General features: G+C 39.6%; 1 protein-coding gene and 1 long non-coding RNA gene across 2 annotated transcripts in view; one reads left to right on the forward strand and one right to left on the reverse strand.

Annotated features, from left to right (window-relative positions):
• The window catches only part of LOC134794433 (uncharacterized), a 399,097-nt gene that overhangs the window by 341,137 nt on the left and 37,480 nt on the right, over positions 1 to 20,480 (forward strand). Inside the window, exons 5-7 of the mRNA XM_063766246.1 lie at positions 3,399 to 3,467; positions 9,850 to 10,646; positions 12,239 to 12,367. Coding sequence (XP_063622316.1) covers positions 3,419 to 3,467; positions 9,850 to 10,646; positions 12,239 to 12,367 — 975 coding nt within the window. The 5' untranslated portion in view covers positions 3,399 to 3,418. The remainder of the gene's footprint in view (positions 1 to 3,398; positions 3,468 to 9,849; positions 10,647 to 12,238; positions 12,368 to 20,480) is intronic.
• The window catches only part of LOC134794469 (uncharacterized), a 585,842-nt gene that overhangs the window by 118,216 nt on the left and 447,146 nt on the right, over positions 1 to 20,480 (reverse strand). The gene's annotated exons all lie outside the window — the stretch shown is intronic.

Raw genomic sequence — 20,480 nt, forward strand, 5'->3', positions numbered from 1 at the left:
CTGTATATCTTGTCGTTGCCAGAACTATTTCAGTGCTAGGTAGGTAAACTGTTATGTCCCAAGCGTTTGTTCCTTGGGTATCGGGTAATTTAACGTTATTTTGGGTGGTAGTTCCAAACACGATTTCAATCATAGTTTTGAAACTGAAAGGGGACTGAGGGGGCGCCTGCACTTAGTTTTGTTACTTGACCTAACGTTTCGAATGTGACGTTGCATTCGTGGTCACAGGTGGTGGTTCGTAGTGGTGGTGGTGGAGGGTGGTTTCGAAATTTAAATGCATTTCGTAACCCCTCCGTATTTACGATACTGTAAAGTCAAACCTTAAAAAGTTAGCTGGCTATCGGTTTCAATAATCTTATACTAAAAAAGTGACGTCCTCAGAAATTGGCGTTCACAGAAAGTGACGTCGTCAGAACGTGACCTAACTCGTGTTAAGTGTTAAGTGACCTCCTAAGAATGTGACCTACTCCACCTAATGGATCCTATTCATATTTTTCACTCTAAAGTATTAAATATTAATATCCCGTCCCGTATAAAACGGATCACGCCGCGCGATGTTTGCGAGGAAATTGGATTCTGCTAAACTAAGACTTTTATTTGCAGCATAGAACTTAGCGGGTTTTGATATTAATATCTAACCCCCTTATTCATAAAACTTTACGGGCCTGATTTAGTTAAATTATGTTTTATCCCTTTCTTACAAATACGTAAGTCAAAATGACAGATAAAGACAAACGATCTCTGTGCCATAAATTTGTGTTTTGTACAATAAAGAGTTTATACAAATACATACATACATACATACGATTCATAGCTAATTCAGGACAGTAACGCGTTTATTAATAACGCCATAAGTGTTTAGATGTATTAGGTACAATAATGGTTTAGGCACTAAAATAATGAGGGTAGGCTGAAGTTGGTATGGGAGTGCTACGCCTTAAGCTTCAAACTGCTACAAAAATAAAACGAATGCATTATAAAAATTTGCACTTATTTAATAGTTATTGACGATACAAGGGCGAAAATTAAGAAATTCGCAACGAGTTGTTTAAATATTTTAAAAGAATTTTAAAACACGACCGAAGGGAGTTGCGGATTACCCATTCGCACGTGTATCGTACAACGTTTTACAGTAGGTACATATGGCCTTTTCAATTTTCAACATAGATACAATTATTACGTAATGTGCTTATTATAGCACCTGGTGTCGTAATGTACCTAGCACTAGATGTACAGTCACCTACAATAATATGTTACTCTTCGAAGGCCGCAAAAATACAAATAAGATCGTGTCAGATATTTTTGCTGTTCGTTGTGTAGCATATTATTGCAAGTGACTGTACCTACTGTATTAGTTCAATTAAATTGTGTATCATAACATCATTATAAGAAACGTTTAGAACAATTCGTCTGTCTTTTGTGCTTGGTAAGACGAGCCTCATCAGTCATCAGCTAGGTTAATTAGCTAATTATTTTACCTATTTCCGTACCTCTCTAATATTACTGTTATAAAACTTGGAATATATCATCCCCAGGCGCGGTTTTACACAATTTTCTCAGAAGCGCAAACGCAAAGTGCACTCTCCTCTATTGATATATCAAATTACCACAGATAAAAAACAGGGACCGTGGAAACTAGAACAATTTGATTTGAGAACGCCGCCATTTCTCACACAGAAATACGCTTTCACCATATTGCATCTTCTTAAATTGTGTTCGCTATTTTGTTCTCTATTTTCTTCTGTGTAAGGTTGTTTGTGGTGTTATGTTTGTTATGAGATACAATGTTGTGGAAGTAAGTGGTTATCTCCCTATGGACAAGGTGTGACAAGTTTGACGTGTGTTCAGATTCTGTTTACATTATTGCGTGGGGAACGATAGAGTTATTTTCGTTGAGATAGGGGTTTTGTTATGTGAGAAGCAAAATAGAGGCATGAGAATTTTTAGAGTCACAACTGGATTTGATCATCATTCTCTTGCCCTTGTCCCATTCACTTGGGGTCGGCGCATCATGTCTTTTTCTTCCACACGTCTCTGTCGCCCGTCATTTCATCATTCACATGCGTTCGTTTCATATCATCTCTCACACAGTCCATCCACCTTTTATTGGTTTGATACCCATATTGGGTTACTTGCGTCTTCGGGGTTATACAAGAATTTCATGATTTTTTTTAACGAACGATTCATCATTGTAAGAACCTATTATTTAGAAACTACTTATACCTACATCGAATACAAAAAAATTAAAACAATGTTTGGTTATAGGTGAAGTTAAAGTGACGTCACAAATTTTGTACCATTCCCCCTTGTTACAATATGTTACATTTTCTTGATCCCTCCCTCCTGCTAAACGTTTGACGTTAATTGAATGGATGACCAAATATAAAAACCGAAAATATCATCAAAATAATCTTGAAACATTTTGACAAAAATGTTAAAAAAAAAATTCGTGTCCTCACAAATCACTTCACTTACCGGGATTCAAATCCAGGACCATCAGCTTCATAGAAAGAGTGTTCAACTACGCTAAGGGGCCGATAAATTCTTTTACATTAGCCCCTCATCGTAAATGCAATTAACTAGAACTAGGAGTTACTCTATATTCATAAATTCATATTACAAAGAACTTCAGTATTCCCTAGACAAAGGATCCAGTCCGGATGCAAGTTTAATGCAGTCCGGGTGCTGCGCCCGGGGTGTGGCGCGGTCTTTATATAAGGCAACTGTCTGACTGACGGCGGGAAAGCGACAAGTACCTAATGTTAGCTTGATCCGACACTAGCCGTGCGGTTGGTGTGTATCAATAATTTTTCGAGAATATTTACTTATTAATCTTATTATATCATGTTAAGTATTTAATTTATTTTCTCCTACTTAATTATTACTACCCAACCAAGGTGTTTTGTTTCTTACTTAACCGATATATGCCCATGGGGTCGTTTTCGACCCACTGAATAAAATTCATTCCTACACATTAAAATTAGTAGGAGAGTCAGCCTCAAGGAGCTCAGGCCAAAAACTAATTCTGGGTCTGGGAATACTATGTATGGCCTAATAGAATACCTATCCATGTTTATCAGTTCATAGTGTATGTATATATAGGCCCCGTGCATGAACTATAGGGGGCAGGATAGGAGCCGTCAGATTTTTGGCGCGAGGCGTAAATGTGTCGTTTATGCTTCCGATGTAGCCCACAAGATGGCAGAAACTACTATGCACAAGGAAACGTACCGACGAGAACGGTAATAGATGGTAGCACTTGCTTTGGCAATGTACATGTGCACATATTGTTTACGATTCAGGCCACAAGATGGCAGACCCTCCAACGCGCACGGTCCCTATAGGATAAAAGTTATGTCTGTATGTGTATATTAATAGTTTATGTTTGTTTGTTACAGATGGCATGGCGCGGTGACGCATGATGACACTGCCGCTCGCCGCGCTGCTGCGGCTGCTGCTTATTGCTGGTAACACATTATATCTTATACATATTTGTATGATTATGATGATGATGAATTTTGTCTCAAATCTACCTACGGCAGCGAGACACGCAGTAAAGCGGGTGTAGAGAAAGGGTCTCCCCAGATATATCGACGCGCATTTGGCAAAAGCCGATAGGAAAAAGCTTTATGTCCGCGCAATAAGAGCGAAATAGTCGTCGATGCGAGCCAAGTCGAACGACGGGTGTTTCGCTCTTATTGTGCAGACATAAAGCTTTTTCCTATTGGATTTTGTCGATTCCGCGTCGACATATACCTACATATGTGGGGGAACCCAAACATGACAAAGACTGGTTAGAGAATCTTAGGGAACAAAGACTCCGCAATGCCAGACTTCGATCTTCGGACTCTCAACATATTATTTGTGATTGCTGTGGCAGAAGATGCCGCGCTGAGGGCCTACCACGAACACCGAAGTTCGCAAATTGCGGGCATCTTTCTATGACACTCTAATTTAGCCTTAATTGGGGTAAAAAAGAAATATGCCCACGGCTATGCTATTGAATGTTGACTGTTGTTATGACAAGGTGATGGCAAAAAAATATACAGCCCGCCAGACAGTAAGCGGTTACCGTAGACTGTAGACGCATGCAAGTGTAATAGAGTTATCGCATGCGCGGTTCTGACCATCTAGAAAAGTTTTTGAAGAACCCCATTGACAGCGCGAGTTGCGCTACGAGCTGTAACGGTTTTTCCGCCTTGTAGCGTAAAGCACCTACGAACAGAGAACCCGCCTGGAGTGAATGTATTAATGTTAACCCTTTTCTCTTTTGCAAGCGAATCGAATCCAAATGAAATGTCACTGAATAAAACAATGTCGACATCGGAGCATTAGCCATAGCCGTTAATGAAGAGACCCGGTCATTGCCCAAAAGGAGTGGCATTCTGACTTTAAATATCTGATAATGATTTGAAATTATAGTAAGACTGAGCTAATTCAGCACCGACGTATAGTTAGATTCATATAATTTTAGTATAAAATATTAGCTAGTGACATAGCCAAAGGATGTGATGAGCAAAATTGAAAACAGAAGTTTATTTTCAGAGTTATTGAGGTAAAACGTTAAGACCCGCGCAACACCATATCTTCCTTTAAACTCTTTAAAGTGAGTTTGTAAACAGCTAAGTTGTTTTCCTATAATGTCAAACCAGTATGAAATCAAGATGGCATTTTTATTTTAATTCGAACGTAGCTTTAGCCTGGTTCAGACCGGATCGAGCTAGTAATGCGATAAATTAAATAGCTGTCGATTGAAAAGTCAATTAACGGGACAAATAAAACGATTTTGTCGCTAACGACGGCAGTAATTAGTTCCTGGATTAAGAAATTTAATCATATTTACGTGTTCGATGTGTTTATAAAAAAAATCTCAAATATGCGTGGAAATATTGTCATTTCGTATGTGAAAATGGTAAGCGCACGTCTTTGGATTTTCGTACGGCATTGTTGGCCTAGGCCGGCAAAGCGACATTGAGCGCGAGTCACGCGCCGCGTCATACATTAATCTGAATGTAATTTTGTTATGATTTTATTACACAGGTTTATTAAGGACCAAGCTAACTCTGCACGGTTTTTGCAATGACAAAGTGTGCAAGTGCCATCATAAACGTAAACTTTCTAGGAAATATGACATTTATAATATCATGTCACTTTCACATTTTGTTCTGTCAATGTGGCGTGCAAAGTTAGGTATCTATAGTTTGAAATGTGAGCGGTGATCACGTGATGTTTTCTATAGAAAACGAACGAACGAAGTGTCGGACGCCTCGGCCCGGACTCGGACCGTTCTAGCGTGAATAATCCTTTATGCGGATAAGGGTTTATATAGAGAATTAGCAGATATAGGGATATTAGCTTACCTACGTCCACAGAAGAGACGTAAACCTAATTGCTATGTTACAGATGTAATAGTGCATAATTGTGTTCCATCGTATTTTCTCGGAAACGTTCGTATTTGTCATGCTACTTCAGTCAACCTCAGTACTTTTTGTACCGAGACTAACTGAAATAGCAAAGTCACATTCGTACGTTTCCGTGAAATTAAGATGGAAAATAATTATGCAGTACATCTGTACTCTATTATACGTTAAAAAATCCGTCTCAACCAACTGGAAAAATCTGAATAATTTAGAACGTACACGTTGGACTCGTTACCGCCTGCAGCTATGCGACTGCACAGCTGCTGTAAAGTTCCTTTTGTTTCCAATTTTCATTGCAAATTCTGTATATCTTTTTAATTTTGAAATAACGTGTTATTTTTGATAAATGTAAAATGGCCACTAGCTGGCATCCCCATAGTAGTCGAGGCAGAGGTAGACCGAGAAAGAGATGACGGGACGACTTGGATGCGTTCCAGCGGGATTCGCGGGTCTTGCTCAGCAAAGGGAGGATTGGAAAGGGAGGGAGGCCTTTGCCCAGCAGTGGGATACAAAATAAGGCAAAAAAAAATGTTATTACACTGCGTACCAGAAGATGCAGGATGAGTAGGCCTAACAAAAGGTGGACCGACGATCTGGTGAAGGTCGCCAGAACCCGCTGGATACGGATAGCGCAGGGCCGGACGTTGGGGGAGGCCTTCGTCCAGCAGTGTGTCTTATGGCTGATAATGATGATGATGTTTTATTACAAAAAATACCAGATCAGGATCTGATGGTGAGATCCTGGAGAAAGCTACGAAAATCTTGAACTATAATAGCAAAGGTACCTATTAATAGTATCCGGGCGATAACCTATTCTCCTAGGAACCGGCAATAGTCCACCGGCTCACGGAGAAGCCACAAAAACGCCAGACAGGGCGTGCCGTAGACATATAAATACAAGTATGAACCTTCAAGTACGCTGACTTATATATTAGTCCTAACTTTATAGAAAAGTATTAGCAGACAAAGAAAGAAAAAAAGAAAGAGAGAAAGTATTAGAAGTATTTGTCGACCGGTCTGGCCTAGTGGGTAGTGACCCTGCCTATGAAGCCGATGGTCCCGGGTTCGAATCCTGGTAAGGGCATTTATTTGTATGATGATACAGATATTTGTTCCTGAGTCATGGTTGTTTTCTATGTATTTAAGTATTTATTTATATATTATGGGGCTTAGTCGATTTGTGTAAAAAGTGTCCTATAATATTTATTTATTTTATTATATTTACTTAGTAGGTACTTGTCCAATTCAACACCTCGGACACAGATCATATAATACCAGTCCTCGGATAAGTTGATAATGAGAATTGGGTACAGCTAAAAAACTTAGCACCTCCGTTTCAATCTAAGTATCTAATTTCATTCAATCGATCACATTATAAATTCCCCACCCCATCAGCACATCATAAAATTAACAACCAAGCACATAACCCCCTATTACCAGTCGATAAAAATACCAAGCAGACATCTTGATTATGCAGACACAAAACAATGAACAAAAAACCAGTTTCCCTAAACCCCTGATCATCAAAATTCTAGCAAAATGTTCATAAGATATTGAAGTTTAATACTGTTTCAGGGGTCTTTGTATTTTGGTGATGGCAACTCGGTAGACACATCAATTATAAAGGTTTATATAAATAGTGATGTGATATTGCCATTTTATATTACTGAAAATACTGACATTAAAGGTACCTTTACTGCAGTAATGCGGCGCGACATAGCAGCATGGTGTAATCTGAATCACAATGGTACCTGATATCGTGAACTTATTTTATTTCATTCTGTTTTAGATAGGTAGTTCTGATTAGTCTATATACTTCTTTTTTAAGCAGTCTTCATTACCCAAAGATTTTCACCAAGACATCTCTTCTGTAGGGATAAATTTTCCAGTTTTGTGCAATGATACAAATCCTATTTCGTCTATAATTGTTATTTATTGCTTTGTATTTTTCAATAAATATAACTAAGACATTTATTTATGATGATACATTGTAACGGTGGTTGTTTCTTCTGCGCCGCACCGCACCGCTTCGCATTCGCGTAACGATTTCTCACGTAGGACACTTCCATAGGTACTTATTTCTTCCGCGCCGCACCGCACTGCTTCGCGTTCGCGTAACGATCGCTCACGTAGGGTAGGACACTTCCATAGGTACTTGTTCCCTCCGCGCCGCACCGCACCGCTTCGCTTTTGCGTAACGATCGCTCACGTAGGACACTTCCTAAGGTAGGTACCTATCAGAGGTTTGTTTCTTCCGCGCCGCACCGCACTGCTTCGCGTTCGCGTCCCGACCGCCCACGTAGGACACCGCATTAAATACACAGTATAGATACAATAAACAGAACAAACCGGAATCTTAAGTAAGTAGGCACCTAAAGTTGTCTAACCTCACAAGAATGTATCCAACTCAGTTTAACACTGGATTAGAAACCAGCACTGCGGTTGTGGCAGGGTCACATTTTTATCGCCTGTCACCATGGCTGTCACGTTCTAACAAGTATGTAAGTGCAAAAGTGACAGGTATAGTGACAGGCGATAAAAATACCATGCTACCGCCGCTTTGATTAAAAAAATATTTGCTAATTTTAATATTGCTGGTTAATATATCTCAACTCGGATATTCGGTACATCCCTACATTACAGCCGCGTCGGTACATTTTACTAATCCATAGCATATATGCTTTAACAAATAAGAGATTAAGATGAGCTCGTATAAGGAAGCCGAGTATTTGCTGAGCGTGGCAGATAATGATAATATATTATCAGAGAAACTCTTTGAAATGGGTGACGTTCAATTATTACTCCCTGCCGAGGTTTTCTTAATTATTATACATGCCGAACTTTTCTTACGAAGTGACAGTGTAAGGTTATTCAAAAAGCGGTTAATATCGAGTCATTCTCGCGCACCGAGGGATCCGTACACACTTTCCTATGTTAATAGTTCCATTCCCGATCATCTATCGAAAAGTTTAGAGTCCGCCTTAAAGCTATCTTTAAAGCATTAATATGCCAGCACGAGCGAGATGCATACTCGTAGTATAGTTATTTTCGATACACGTGCGAAAAAGCAGGAAATTCGCAACGAGTATAAATTAAAACAGGACCGAAGGGAGTGTTATAAATCGACATAAGTTGCAAATTAGTTATTCGCACGTGTATTATAAGTTTTATAGTACATATGGCCCTATAAATTTTCGACATAGGCACGTATTGTGCTAATTGCTGCTCTAGGGAGGTAAAGTAGCACCATATGAACTGTAAAGTAAGTTACGCACACGCTAGCAAATATTTCAGTGACAGTGAGTCATATCAGTAACAATTGTCTTTAGGTAACAATGTGTAAAAATCATGAAAGTTTAAATTAGTCGCATGACTCACTTCAAAAACAGCTAAAACTTGGACCGTTTAATATAATAAAAGCCTCGTTTGACCAGCAAAAGTTGGGGCTAAACAAAATTGATGTCTATTATGGACGGAACTTGTGGTAGTTTGCTCATAGTTGCAGAATAAAACCCATTTGTCCAAGTAAGGCAAAGTTTGGTAAGGAAAAACTTACTGAGGACATTAATTACAGAGTTAGTATGAGAAGAAAAAATAATAGAAGTATGTTAACTTGCACAAAGTTTGCCAAATGAATGCTTTAATGAAATATAGAGGCAATGTCCGTGTAAGACTCTGAAACAAAAACGCATCGTTAAGGTTAGCATGGATTATTTCGTACATGGAGGACGCTAGCATGGATTATTTCGTACATGGATCCACCTACCATTTCATATCTCTATCATCCTTTAGTTATAAAGCACAGTTAGCAAAACTAATTAGCTTAGCACCCCTGCATACATATTTGTTAGTAATAGCACCGACTGTACGTGTAAGTGTGTCACACCTCTGTAATACTTAATCAAAGACAGTTTCAACTAGATGGCAGTAGTGTCTAGAACCCTTAAATTATTCATGAATTACACGTAAATAGAACAACATTAAATACCGTTTACTTAGTCTCTAGAATTCAAGATAGTGTTTAATGGGTAAGGTACTGTACAATATTAGGACGTGTTTAGTGCTTGTCATTAAGTGCTTTGCACTAATGAAGAATGAAATAGATACGAACGAAACAAGCAGGTTTATTCTCTAATTACACGTATTCTAATCGCAGTTCTGAAGCAATCTATTAACAAATTAAATTATAGATTGCTACGCTCGAAATGTATCTACAGATCAAGTATGATGCTTCGCGCGTGCATTTCAGGGATAGTAGATATTAAAAATGAGTATATAACTCATACATTATTTTTATATTGGTACATATGTATCTTTAAGTGTCCGATACGTCTGCCACACACACATCTGCCAGACATCTGACGGATGCATATAATATATCTCTAGCTGTTATGAACAGCACAGTTCATAAAGATTATTTTTTTCCTAGGTGGCGCTAACTTCGTGAACCCGTACGCCAACGACGAGCCAGACCTAACCCAAGTATGGCTAGAGCTCCCCACCTCCCCCGTCGCCCTGGGCGGCGACGTCCACGTCCACGTCCACGGCGCGTCCACGCCGCTGCGCCTGCGCCTCGCGCGCGACGACGACGACGGACGACTGCTATTGGCTGTTATGCCACTAGCGCTAGACGCTGAAGGCCGCATGACGCTCCCGTGCGGCTACTTCACCCGAGGTGGAACCTACTACGTTGAGCTTTTAGCGGATAATTTTGTGAATGATTATGATAACAATAGTGTTAGTGATGATAGAGTAATAAGAGATGCGAAAGTGAATGATAAACAAGTGAACAGTGGAGTGTCTAATGATGGTAATAGTGATAAAGATAAAAGAGAAGTGAATAGTAAAGAAAACTATGAAAATAAAGGCGACGATAAAGTTAAAAGAGATTTAAATAATAAAGTAATCAGTAAAACAAATAAGAGAGTAAAAAGAGAAGAAAGTGAAGGGAGAATAGTGGAAACTGAAGACGGAGTGGTCAAATCGTGGAATTTCGATGTGCTTTGGCCGTCAGCGAAGTTAGATGTGACTCCGGAGCAAATACAGACGTATCCGGAGAGGCAGGTGACAGCGATATTGGAGTTCCCGAAGGTGATGTGTGCTCCGTTGCTGCAAAGTGCGGATTTCTGGCTGGAGCTGCTGTATTGTGGACATTCGAGTGGAGGAGCTGTGCTATGCGATGGGAAGAACACCAGCTCTCACGCGCACGTTTTGTATTCTGAACAGGTAAAAATAATTCACTTATTCTTTCTTAACTTGTATAATTTTCTTTTACTTCCTACTTCTCTGTATGTCTTAGGTTCTTACGTAGATAAGACATACGGAATACGGAGAAGTATTTAGGACTTAGAGGATATAACCAACGGAGACGCCATGTCTAAAATTTTCGGTACAAAATAGTCTGCCGTTTTTTGCGGGGGAGGGGCACATCAAATGTATAGGTACGTCATGTCAGATAAACGTCAGTCCATACATATGGTTCACAAGTTGTTGACCATTGGCCGCCTATTTTCGACAGAGGGGAACGCCTGTTAATGGCGGCTCCATTGTTAATTACTCCGAGATTTAGGACGTACCAAATAGTTTTATTATGACTCAACTTTAAACTGTGTTATTTGCTTCTTTAGGTTCTTTAGTATCCGAAGTCAAGAAATCCTTTCAATTTTGACATACTCGTCTGTCTGTCTGTACGTCTGCAGTTTAGCTGAGTAGCTTTTATTACCAAAAAGCCGTATATTAGCATTCTTTACAATCTAAGGACCCTAATGATGGATTTTGTTGGCATCGTATAAAAAAGATGTTCATCCATCATCTTGCTTGGAGAGCGAAAATATTATTCTACGTGAACAAAATCGCATACTCCGCTTGGTAAACGATGAAAATAACAACCTAGATAGTTTTAAAGTACTTGAAGCAGCTTTCTGCAGAAAATGGAGTTTAAGAAAGTTAGAAAATTTGCTTGACCTATATAATAGCTTGAAACTTAAAATTCATTGTACATACTTAAAACAGTGGAGAAATATCCTTTGGTCTGGAGATACATTTGAAGGGTACAGTTAACTTGTGAGACTTCAGAAATGAATTAAATATTAGGTTTTCAAGGAATAATTTCATGCTTAGTGGGTAAAATATAAACATGTAAAAACAAAGTTATATTTATTTAGTATTATCAAAAGAAATTCCTCACAAAAAAAATTACAAACACGTCCTTGGCATCATTTTATAAAATAAAGACTTCAACAGACGATGAAAACACATATACGAGCTAGCTTTCAGCCACAAAAAAAAAACAGAAACGAATGTTTAGTTATGGAGATATTCCAATTAATTGTTGAAATGTTAGAGTTAGACCAAGACAAGTCTGCAACGATTTTGATAGCACACGCAGTGCAAGTGTTATTTTAAACGTCAAACATCTATGAAATCATGACGTATAAATAACACTTGCACTGCGTAGTATGCTATCAAAATAGTTGCAGACTTTTCTTGTCTAACTGTACTCAGATACTTAAAATGTACCTAAGTGTACGGTCAGCATTAAATACATTAACAGCCAAAGTAACCAAAAATATTTTGTTTAGGACTATCCCTCCAAAATTTTAAGATTCTTTGTCAATACCATAAAAAGTTATCATCCATTGAGCCATTTATGGTCCCAGCTAAATTGGTTGTTCAATACTAACACTATGGAATGGCCAATTTAGCTAATAGAACCTTAAATGGCATAACAATCGCGGTTCGTGACTATAGCATCGTTCCACAGTGCGATGCCAGAGCAAAAACACAATTAAAATGACCCGTACTTTACTTTTATCCAGATGCACGGCTTTCCGGGTCGCCGAACGATGACGCTGCGTTGTGAACTATTCGGCCAAGCCGGAGACTACGCGCTCACACTTCGGCCTGCGGCCGCCGGGCCACAGGACCTCGCTACTGCCTTTGTCAAGGTATGTTTACATACAGGTACAGATGTCAAATCATGTGCGTCGTGAAAAGAGACTCAAAATTAGCTCAGGACAAGTGGCGTATTCGAAAAGGGGCCAAGATTCAGGCTAAGCGTATGCTGAGACGCAGACGACGCAGTTAAGAGGAGATTTTGTAAAGTATGGAACGTCTATGCGCTGCAGCGTGCGTATAGCTAAAGGACATTCTATACTTTACAAAATCTGCTCTGCGCTGCGCTGCGTGAACTGCGTCACCTGCGTCTCAGCATACGCTTAGCCTCAGAGTGGACGATAATAAGCTGAAGATTTAGCTGGAGAGTATTTACATCTGCAATCTCCATATGCAAAACGCTTTTCAATATTCCGCTGCACTGGGATTTTCCAATTAGATTGCAATTGAATAGCAGTGCAAGTAGTGCAACCCTTTTGATGAAATCCTAGCTCCTTAACATCGATTACGTTGATATTTACGAGTTCTATCTATCTAGTTTCAGAAATTCCTTCATCGGTTTGAATAAACAGACGTCGAAAACAAAGCTCCAACACTCATCTGTTAAACAACCTTTGCTTATAAAACCTAAAGTACACAGCGCAAAGCTAATAAACATCATTCACTGACCGAATTAACCGTCATACCCTTCATTTACCTTCGGAAAAACGTGAACGATTCGCTCAAAACCAAAAGGAGAATCATAGAAGAAAAGCTACGTCTCTTAGGCTGTTTTGAGCTTAATAATTTAAGAAAGTAGGTAACCCTTACGGCGTAGTAGGGGCGCCGATAAATATTAAAGTAGCCACAGGTTGCCGGTTGTTCGCAAGATCTATGGCGATTGCGTTCAATTTGAGTGAGAAAAACGAAATAAGAATGCCGTTTTTACTGAAAGGTTCGAATATTTAGAGGTTTTATATTTAACCTTTGACGTGAGAAGAGTAACGTTAGAAGGTTTCGTAGGTACCAATAGAGATTCGATTCGATTTTTCTTAGTTGCCTCAATATGAACTTGAAATTTAGGTACTTACTATCATCACACCGTGAGCGTCTATTTTTGGAAATATAATATTACACCTATCTCATGTAATATTTTGTATGTAGGCATTGTTGTATATTTATTTGTTTCTTTGGTCGCATTTAGATTTATTATAGTACCAATGTCATCTAGTTTTTATTATAAAGTAAATATTTATTAACATACCTACATAAAGAAAAACATATGCATTTTAAATTAAACATAGAAGAGGTAAGCTATTGTTTTTATTTTTCTTTTCATATTTTTTTTCATGCAACCGCGTTTTGTAAATGATATAATTCTTCACTCTATTTTATTTCCGTTATATAGTAGATAAATTATAAAAGTATCCACAGGTAGTCGACCCTCTTCAGCAAGATGTATGGCGATTGGCTATTGAGCTCTATGAGAAGATCTGCAGTCAGGAAATTCCCAGTTTACGGAGCATTGTGAGAATAGAAAAAGTTTCTCTACTTCGTTAACAAGTTCAACTATTTGAAGATATTTTTTCCCTCGGATAAAACAAAAATAAAACGTCAAGTTGCATCCGTTTAAGTGATAAAGATGTAAGAAATGCGGGTTTAGGCAAATGATGTAGGTGTCGTGGCCTGATCTTAGAATTTACCATTTCATGATGTGGTAATTATTTCATGAAACGATATTTTGGCCTCATCATAAAAATGTTAAACCTAACCTTACCATATATTGAAGTGATCACTTCTAAAATGACATGTTATCATGAAATGATCAAATTCTATGATTTGGTTACGACATTATGTAGATACTTATTAATCACGTTGTCCAGCATTATATAACTTAAGTTACTAAATGTCCTAAAATACACACACACACACACACACATACACTCACACAATAATGTACACGTCACACACAAGTTGCACAGTAGTTTTTTCTTATATTACTCGTACCAACTATTTTTAAATAAGCGTTGCATATTTGTATGTAAGGTACTGGCAGAATACCAGCGATGTGGCTTGCCGCATCACAATGCTGAGCCAGCGCCTTTTCTGTGCCACGACACATGGCTTCATAATTTTTTAATGTAATAGTTAATAGTTTTTAGTAATTAAGTTGCTTTGCATGTTCTTATCTTGTACTTTTTCAATGCCGTGTATGTTGTGGGTATGAATAAAGAAATTATCTATCTATCTATCTATCTATAATGTTTTTTGTACAACACTCGTCTTAACAATAATACAATATTTTTTCTTAAATCCAACCTAACCAAATGAAATATGTATGTGCCTTTGACCTTAAATATCCGTTCATCCTTACGAACATCATATAAAACATACCAGAATCCTTATTGAGATTTATCGCCTCAACCACCCTTTCTTATTGCATTCTAAATAAACTTATGTACTTACGTAACATTTTCAAGTACGTAGGGTATTTGAGATTAGAATGTGTTACGTACGTAGAGTAAATGTAATATTATGATCATGTATTATTTCTTGTCATAATAAACTGATAAGAGTCTTCATTATGCCCGTTATATACAGGGTGATTCAGGAGACGTGAGCAGGACTAATACTGCGCATTTCGTAGATTATAAGCAACACTTTCGTATCAGTATTAGTGAGGTTAACGTTAACTAGTCGTGTTGAAAAAAAAAGTTATTAATTTATTTACGACATGCGTGGTCACCCTAAAATTAGAATACTAAACTACCGATATTCTGTGTCAAATTGAATGTCATCACTGTCATCGCGGTCTGGTTACTTTTGAAAACTCGTATCTCACTCAAGTTTGACAGTTTATTTTCTTCGTAATCAAAAATTAAAGAGGTTTTATGCTTAATAATTAGGTCTTCTAGGGTGACCATGATTGTAGAGGATTAAATTTGCCCTCACCAAAAAGTAAAAAAATAGGAAAAAATCTGGCTGTTTCACCTAAATACGACGGTGATCGATCAATTATCAGTTACTGAGTGTGCAGGATTAGTCCTGCTCACGTCTCATGAATCACCCTGTATACTGAAAAGTTGATTAGGTAAATCTGTGCCAATAATAAAGAGTAGCCTTGCGGTGAGGGCGTACGATTTTCAATGTTTGACGCGCCGCACTGCACCGCTACCGTAGCGGTGCGGTGCGGCGCGTGCTACGAGTTGAATCCGCGTGCACATAGAACAAGGCCGCACAGCGCCGAATTGATTTAGCTTGACGATCGCCCATGTTGGACCACTCCTTATAGCAGGGGATCTAAGGTCCCGTTTTCTAAGGGGACCTTGCATTTTGGAGACAAAGCAAACCGCTTGGAACAGGTGTTCCTGGGGGTGACCTGAGCTGATTAAGCCCGGTTGCCAAGAGGTTCCCCCCAGTAGGTGGGCAGGGGAGGGGGGGTAAAAGTGCCTCCGGCGCGCTTCACTCTAAGCTTTATATCTGCATACATCTCGCAACTATATCAAGTTTGGTATCATTTTCGTATAATTCGAGGATGAAGAATTCATTTCTGTGACTAAATTTTCACTCACCCATACAAAAAAATCGAACAATTCAAAATTCAAAAAAAATCCTTTGATTTTTTTTTCGAAAATCCTCAACAAAATGTATACTATGAGGCTTTGCTCCAGAAAAAAAATACCTGTGAATAGCCCAGTTCTCCTACTATACAGAATAGTAAACTTGTCAAACATTTTTTTTCATAACTCTGTTAAAAAAAATGTTTTGTGTCGCGCGGCGTACCTGCATTGTAAGAGTGGTATGCAACGTTTAGGATTTTTAAGTATGTTTAGATGATTTCTGATAAGTTGTTATTCTTCTGGTGGTAGATTACATTATAAAATTACTTCTGGACGTGATATATATACATATATAAATAAAGATGTTGGGAAAACTTTCGCTAATAGAGTTAAGTATTATAAATGTGATAAAATTAACATAGGAGATGTTTGACAAAAAATGCGGGTTAAAATAAGATATATAATGTTCGTAATTGCCATTACATGCCCATGAGACTGTGCATTTTAGGTTTTTTTTTAATGCAGTTGCACCTCCCTGCGCATTTTGTTTTGCAGCGGCAACGAATAAGCTCTAAACAAGCAGCAGCCGCCGCAGGTAGGCTTGTCCATATGGGCTCCATGTTGTTTGGACCAGCCCCAGTCAGCAGGGCATGGTGGCTGTTGCTGAGGGGCTATAATCTGTCCCCAAACATAGACCAAATCCTACACCGGAACATGCGACACAACTGAAAACCGCCGTGTCGCCGAAATAATTTTCAACCAGGTTGACAAGGTGCAGAAAACCCTAGAGGAAAAGCAAACCGCTCTATGTGCGTTCCTTGATGTTGAAAGTGCTTTCGACAATACGCCCGCAGAGACCATACTCAATGGTATGAAATCAAAGGGAGTAGACGAAACCACCAGATGGGTACATAGCATGCTCTCGAACGACCATCAATACTATATATAGAGCATGAATTTTATACCACTAAAGGGTGCCTACAAGGAGGCGTTTTATCCCCACTATTATGGACCCTAGCAGTGGACCAACTTCTTGCAATCATGTCAGGCCAAGACTTTGATACACAAGGATATGCCGACGACCTTGTAGTCATCGTCAAAGGCCCTTGCCTCAACACAATATCCAACCTAATGCAAGGAGCTCTAAACACAATATTCAAATGGAGTAGAGAAAAAGACTTGTCCATTAATCCGAGCAAGACTGTAATAGTCATTTAACCATTCACGAGGAAATGGAAGCTCGATAAACTCACAAAACCAAGACTTAATGGACAAATAATACCGTTCTCGGCAGAGGTCAAGTATCTAGGGGTCACCTTCGACCAAAAGTTAACTTGGAACCCTCACCTGAGAAACATTATACAAAAAGCGAAAATGGCCATGTGGTCACGCTGTCGAATGGCAGGAGCAAGATGGGGCTTAAGACCCAAATTGCTATGTGGTAAACACAGCGGTAGTGAGGCCAATTGTCACCTACGCCTCCGCAGTCTGGTGTAACAAAACCAGCCAAAAGACAGCAATAGACACTCTATACAGCCTGCAACGCACGGCTTGTTTAACAGTAACAGGCGCCTACTCCTCGACACCGGGAGCGGCCCTAGATGCACTGCTGGACATCATACCACTCCACTTGCAGGTACAAAAGGAGGCCAAGCAGTGCGTCTACAGAATATGATCACTAAACAGGCCAAAATGGCGCTCTCAGGCATTAACCAATCTAAAGGCCTGGGTTTTTGCGAATAGAACCCTTAGCATGCCCACTGATGACACGCACACCGAATGTCATCTCACCAAACTGTAAACAGTAGAAATACCTCCTAGAGACAAATGGATCAACAACCAAATGTACGTCGAAGAGGGAAGCCACATCTGGTATACAGATGGTTCCAAGAAAGGCAATGATGTATGATGTGGGATCTATGGTGAGAGATCTAAGCTCAGAGCTAGCGTCAGCATGGGCACACTGGCCTGAATCTTCCAGGCAGAAGTCTTCGCCATCAACAAATGTGCGGAGATCAACCTGGATAGAAACCTAAGACACCGCTTATCTACATCAACTCAGACAGCCAGGCTGCTCCGCTGGCACTACAATCCCTTGAGTCAAACTCAAAACTAGTCCAGAACTGTAAAACAAACCTAAATGCACTGGCTTACTCCAACAAAGCTACACTTAGATGGGTACCAGGGCACTCCGACATTAACGGAAACGAAGAAGCGGACGAACTTGCTAGAAAGGGCGCAGACACACCCCTGGTCGGCCCAGAACCCTTCTGTGGAAGCACAAAACGAGATGCATATTCTCTGCTCAGCAACTTAGAAAAAACGAGAGCAATCGATTGGTGGAAATTCGTTAAAGGACAAGAACACTCGAAAGCTCTGATCAAAGGGTTCAACAGCAAAACTGCTAAGGAGCTTTTAAGACTCAAAAGGCACAAAACCTGCGCGGTGACCAGAATACTGACTGGACACTGCAAGTTGAACAAACATATGTTTCAAATTGGCAAGAAACAAGATGCGACATGCAGGTTCTGTCAGGAGTCAGAGGAGACTGCAATGCACATTCTCTGTTCTTGTGGACTACTAATGTCAACAAGAAGTACCTACCTAGGGCGACACGTAGTGCAACCCTATGAGGTACAAAACATTACGGCCCAAAGAATCTGGAACTTTCTGGATGCAACGGGCATTAGTAATGAACTTAAAGGGCCGTCACAATAGATCAATGCTGGTCAATGCGACACTCAAAGGCCCACAACACCACAATAATAATAATAATGTCCCGCGGGGGCAGCTTGTGGCGAGCTGACGGTGAGTGACGACACCGCGGACCCCTATTCCAGAGGGCCCTGTCATCTGGCCCTCGCCTCTGTGCTTGCCTTGATTTGCCGGCCAGAATGGAGTCGCAAGAGCGGGACCTATGCTCCAGGTTCGAAGTGTAAAATATCATAACGCCGGCGGCCTGCTGAACGGATTACCGGGATCTGGCTACCGCAGACTCACCTCTCGACAACCTCACAGCCACTCCAAAGTGTTGGCCTGTTGTCGCACTGTGGCGTTGGCGAGTCACCACCTGTCATTTACAATTTTGAGACTGATTGTCACGCTAGTCTCTCCCATAGCCCATTATCCAGTCCATCCAACTTTCAAATCTATAGCCCATGACCTTAATTCCCATCGCAGCACAAAAGTGCTGCACTGCAATAGTCTTTGCACCTGGCGGGGACCATCTCCGGATGTATCACATTGTGCGTTCGGGGATAGTATCCACCACATGTATCCCTTGCTTTTAGATTAACGTGCCTTAAAGGGCCTCTGCGCTGTTGGCTTCGTCCCCACGTACGCCTCCCAAAGGTCCGGGACCCCATGGTCCCGAGATATGGAAAAGACATACAAATAATAATGTTAATTTTATCACATTTATAATACTTAACTCTGTTGGCGAAAGTTTTCCCAACATCTTTATTTATATATTTAATTTATATTTGTATATATATATCACGTCCAGAAGTAATTTATTAATGTAATCTACAACCAGAAGAATAACAACTTATCAGAAATCATCTAAACATACTTAAAAATCCTAAATGCTGCATACCGCTCTTACAATGCAGGTACGCCGCGCGACACAAAACATTTTTTTTAACAGAGTTATGAAAAAAAATGTTTGACAAGTTTACTATTCTGTATAGTAGGAGAACTGGGCTATTCACAGGTATTTTTTTTCTAGAGCAAATCCTCATAGTATACATTTTGTTGATGATTTTCGAAAAAAAAAATCAATAGATTTTTTTTGAATTTTGAATTTCTCGAATTTTTTGTATGGGTGAGTGAAAATTTAGTCACAGAAATGAATTCTTCATCCTCGAATTACACGAAAAAGACACCAAACTTGATATAGTTGCGAGATGTATGCAGATATAAAGCTTAGAGTGAGGCGCGCCGGAGGCACTTTTACCCCCCCTCCCCTGCCCACCTGCTGGGGGGAACCTCTTGGCAACCGGGCTTAATCAGCTCAGATCACCCCCAGGAACACCTGTTCCAAGCGGTTTGCTTTGTCTCCAAAATGCAAGGTGGTGGACCTTAGATCTCCTGCTATTAAGTATCCACGGTTTGATTTTTCCGCACCGCGCCTCACCGCACCGCACTACTTCGCGTTCGCGTCATGATCGCTCACGTAGGGCGCGGCCTAATGACATGACATGACTGTTTTTGTCGTATATTACAGTCGTACTTATAAAAAAACGAAGGAAAAGTTAGTTAAAAACGGAACGGAATTGCGTAACATTTTAAAACTATCATCAGCTTACTCTTTATTATTCTGAACCTACCTATCATATTATCATGAAAATGTTGTTTAAACAGCATTTCAATATTTGTTCGAATGTATAGTGTTTGGAGGATGTGCAAATATAAACATTTCATGGATGGAAACCGCATAATTGATCATTATTATTTTAAATTAGTACATCATCATCCAAATAGCTGAGTACAGTCACCTGCAATAATATGTTACACAACGAAGGCCGCAAAAACATCTGACACGATCTTATTTGTAGAGCTATAAGAGCGTGTCACATATTTTTGAGGCCTTCGCAGAGTAACATATTATTGCAGGTTTTGTACAAAA

Source organism: Cydia splendana, chromosome 10 (assembly GCF_910591565.1).
Source record: "Cydia splendana chromosome 10, ilCydSple1.2, whole genome shotgun sequence".
In the NCBI taxonomy this organism is placed as follows: Eukaryota; Metazoa; Arthropoda; class Insecta; order Lepidoptera; family Tortricidae; genus Cydia; species Cydia splendana.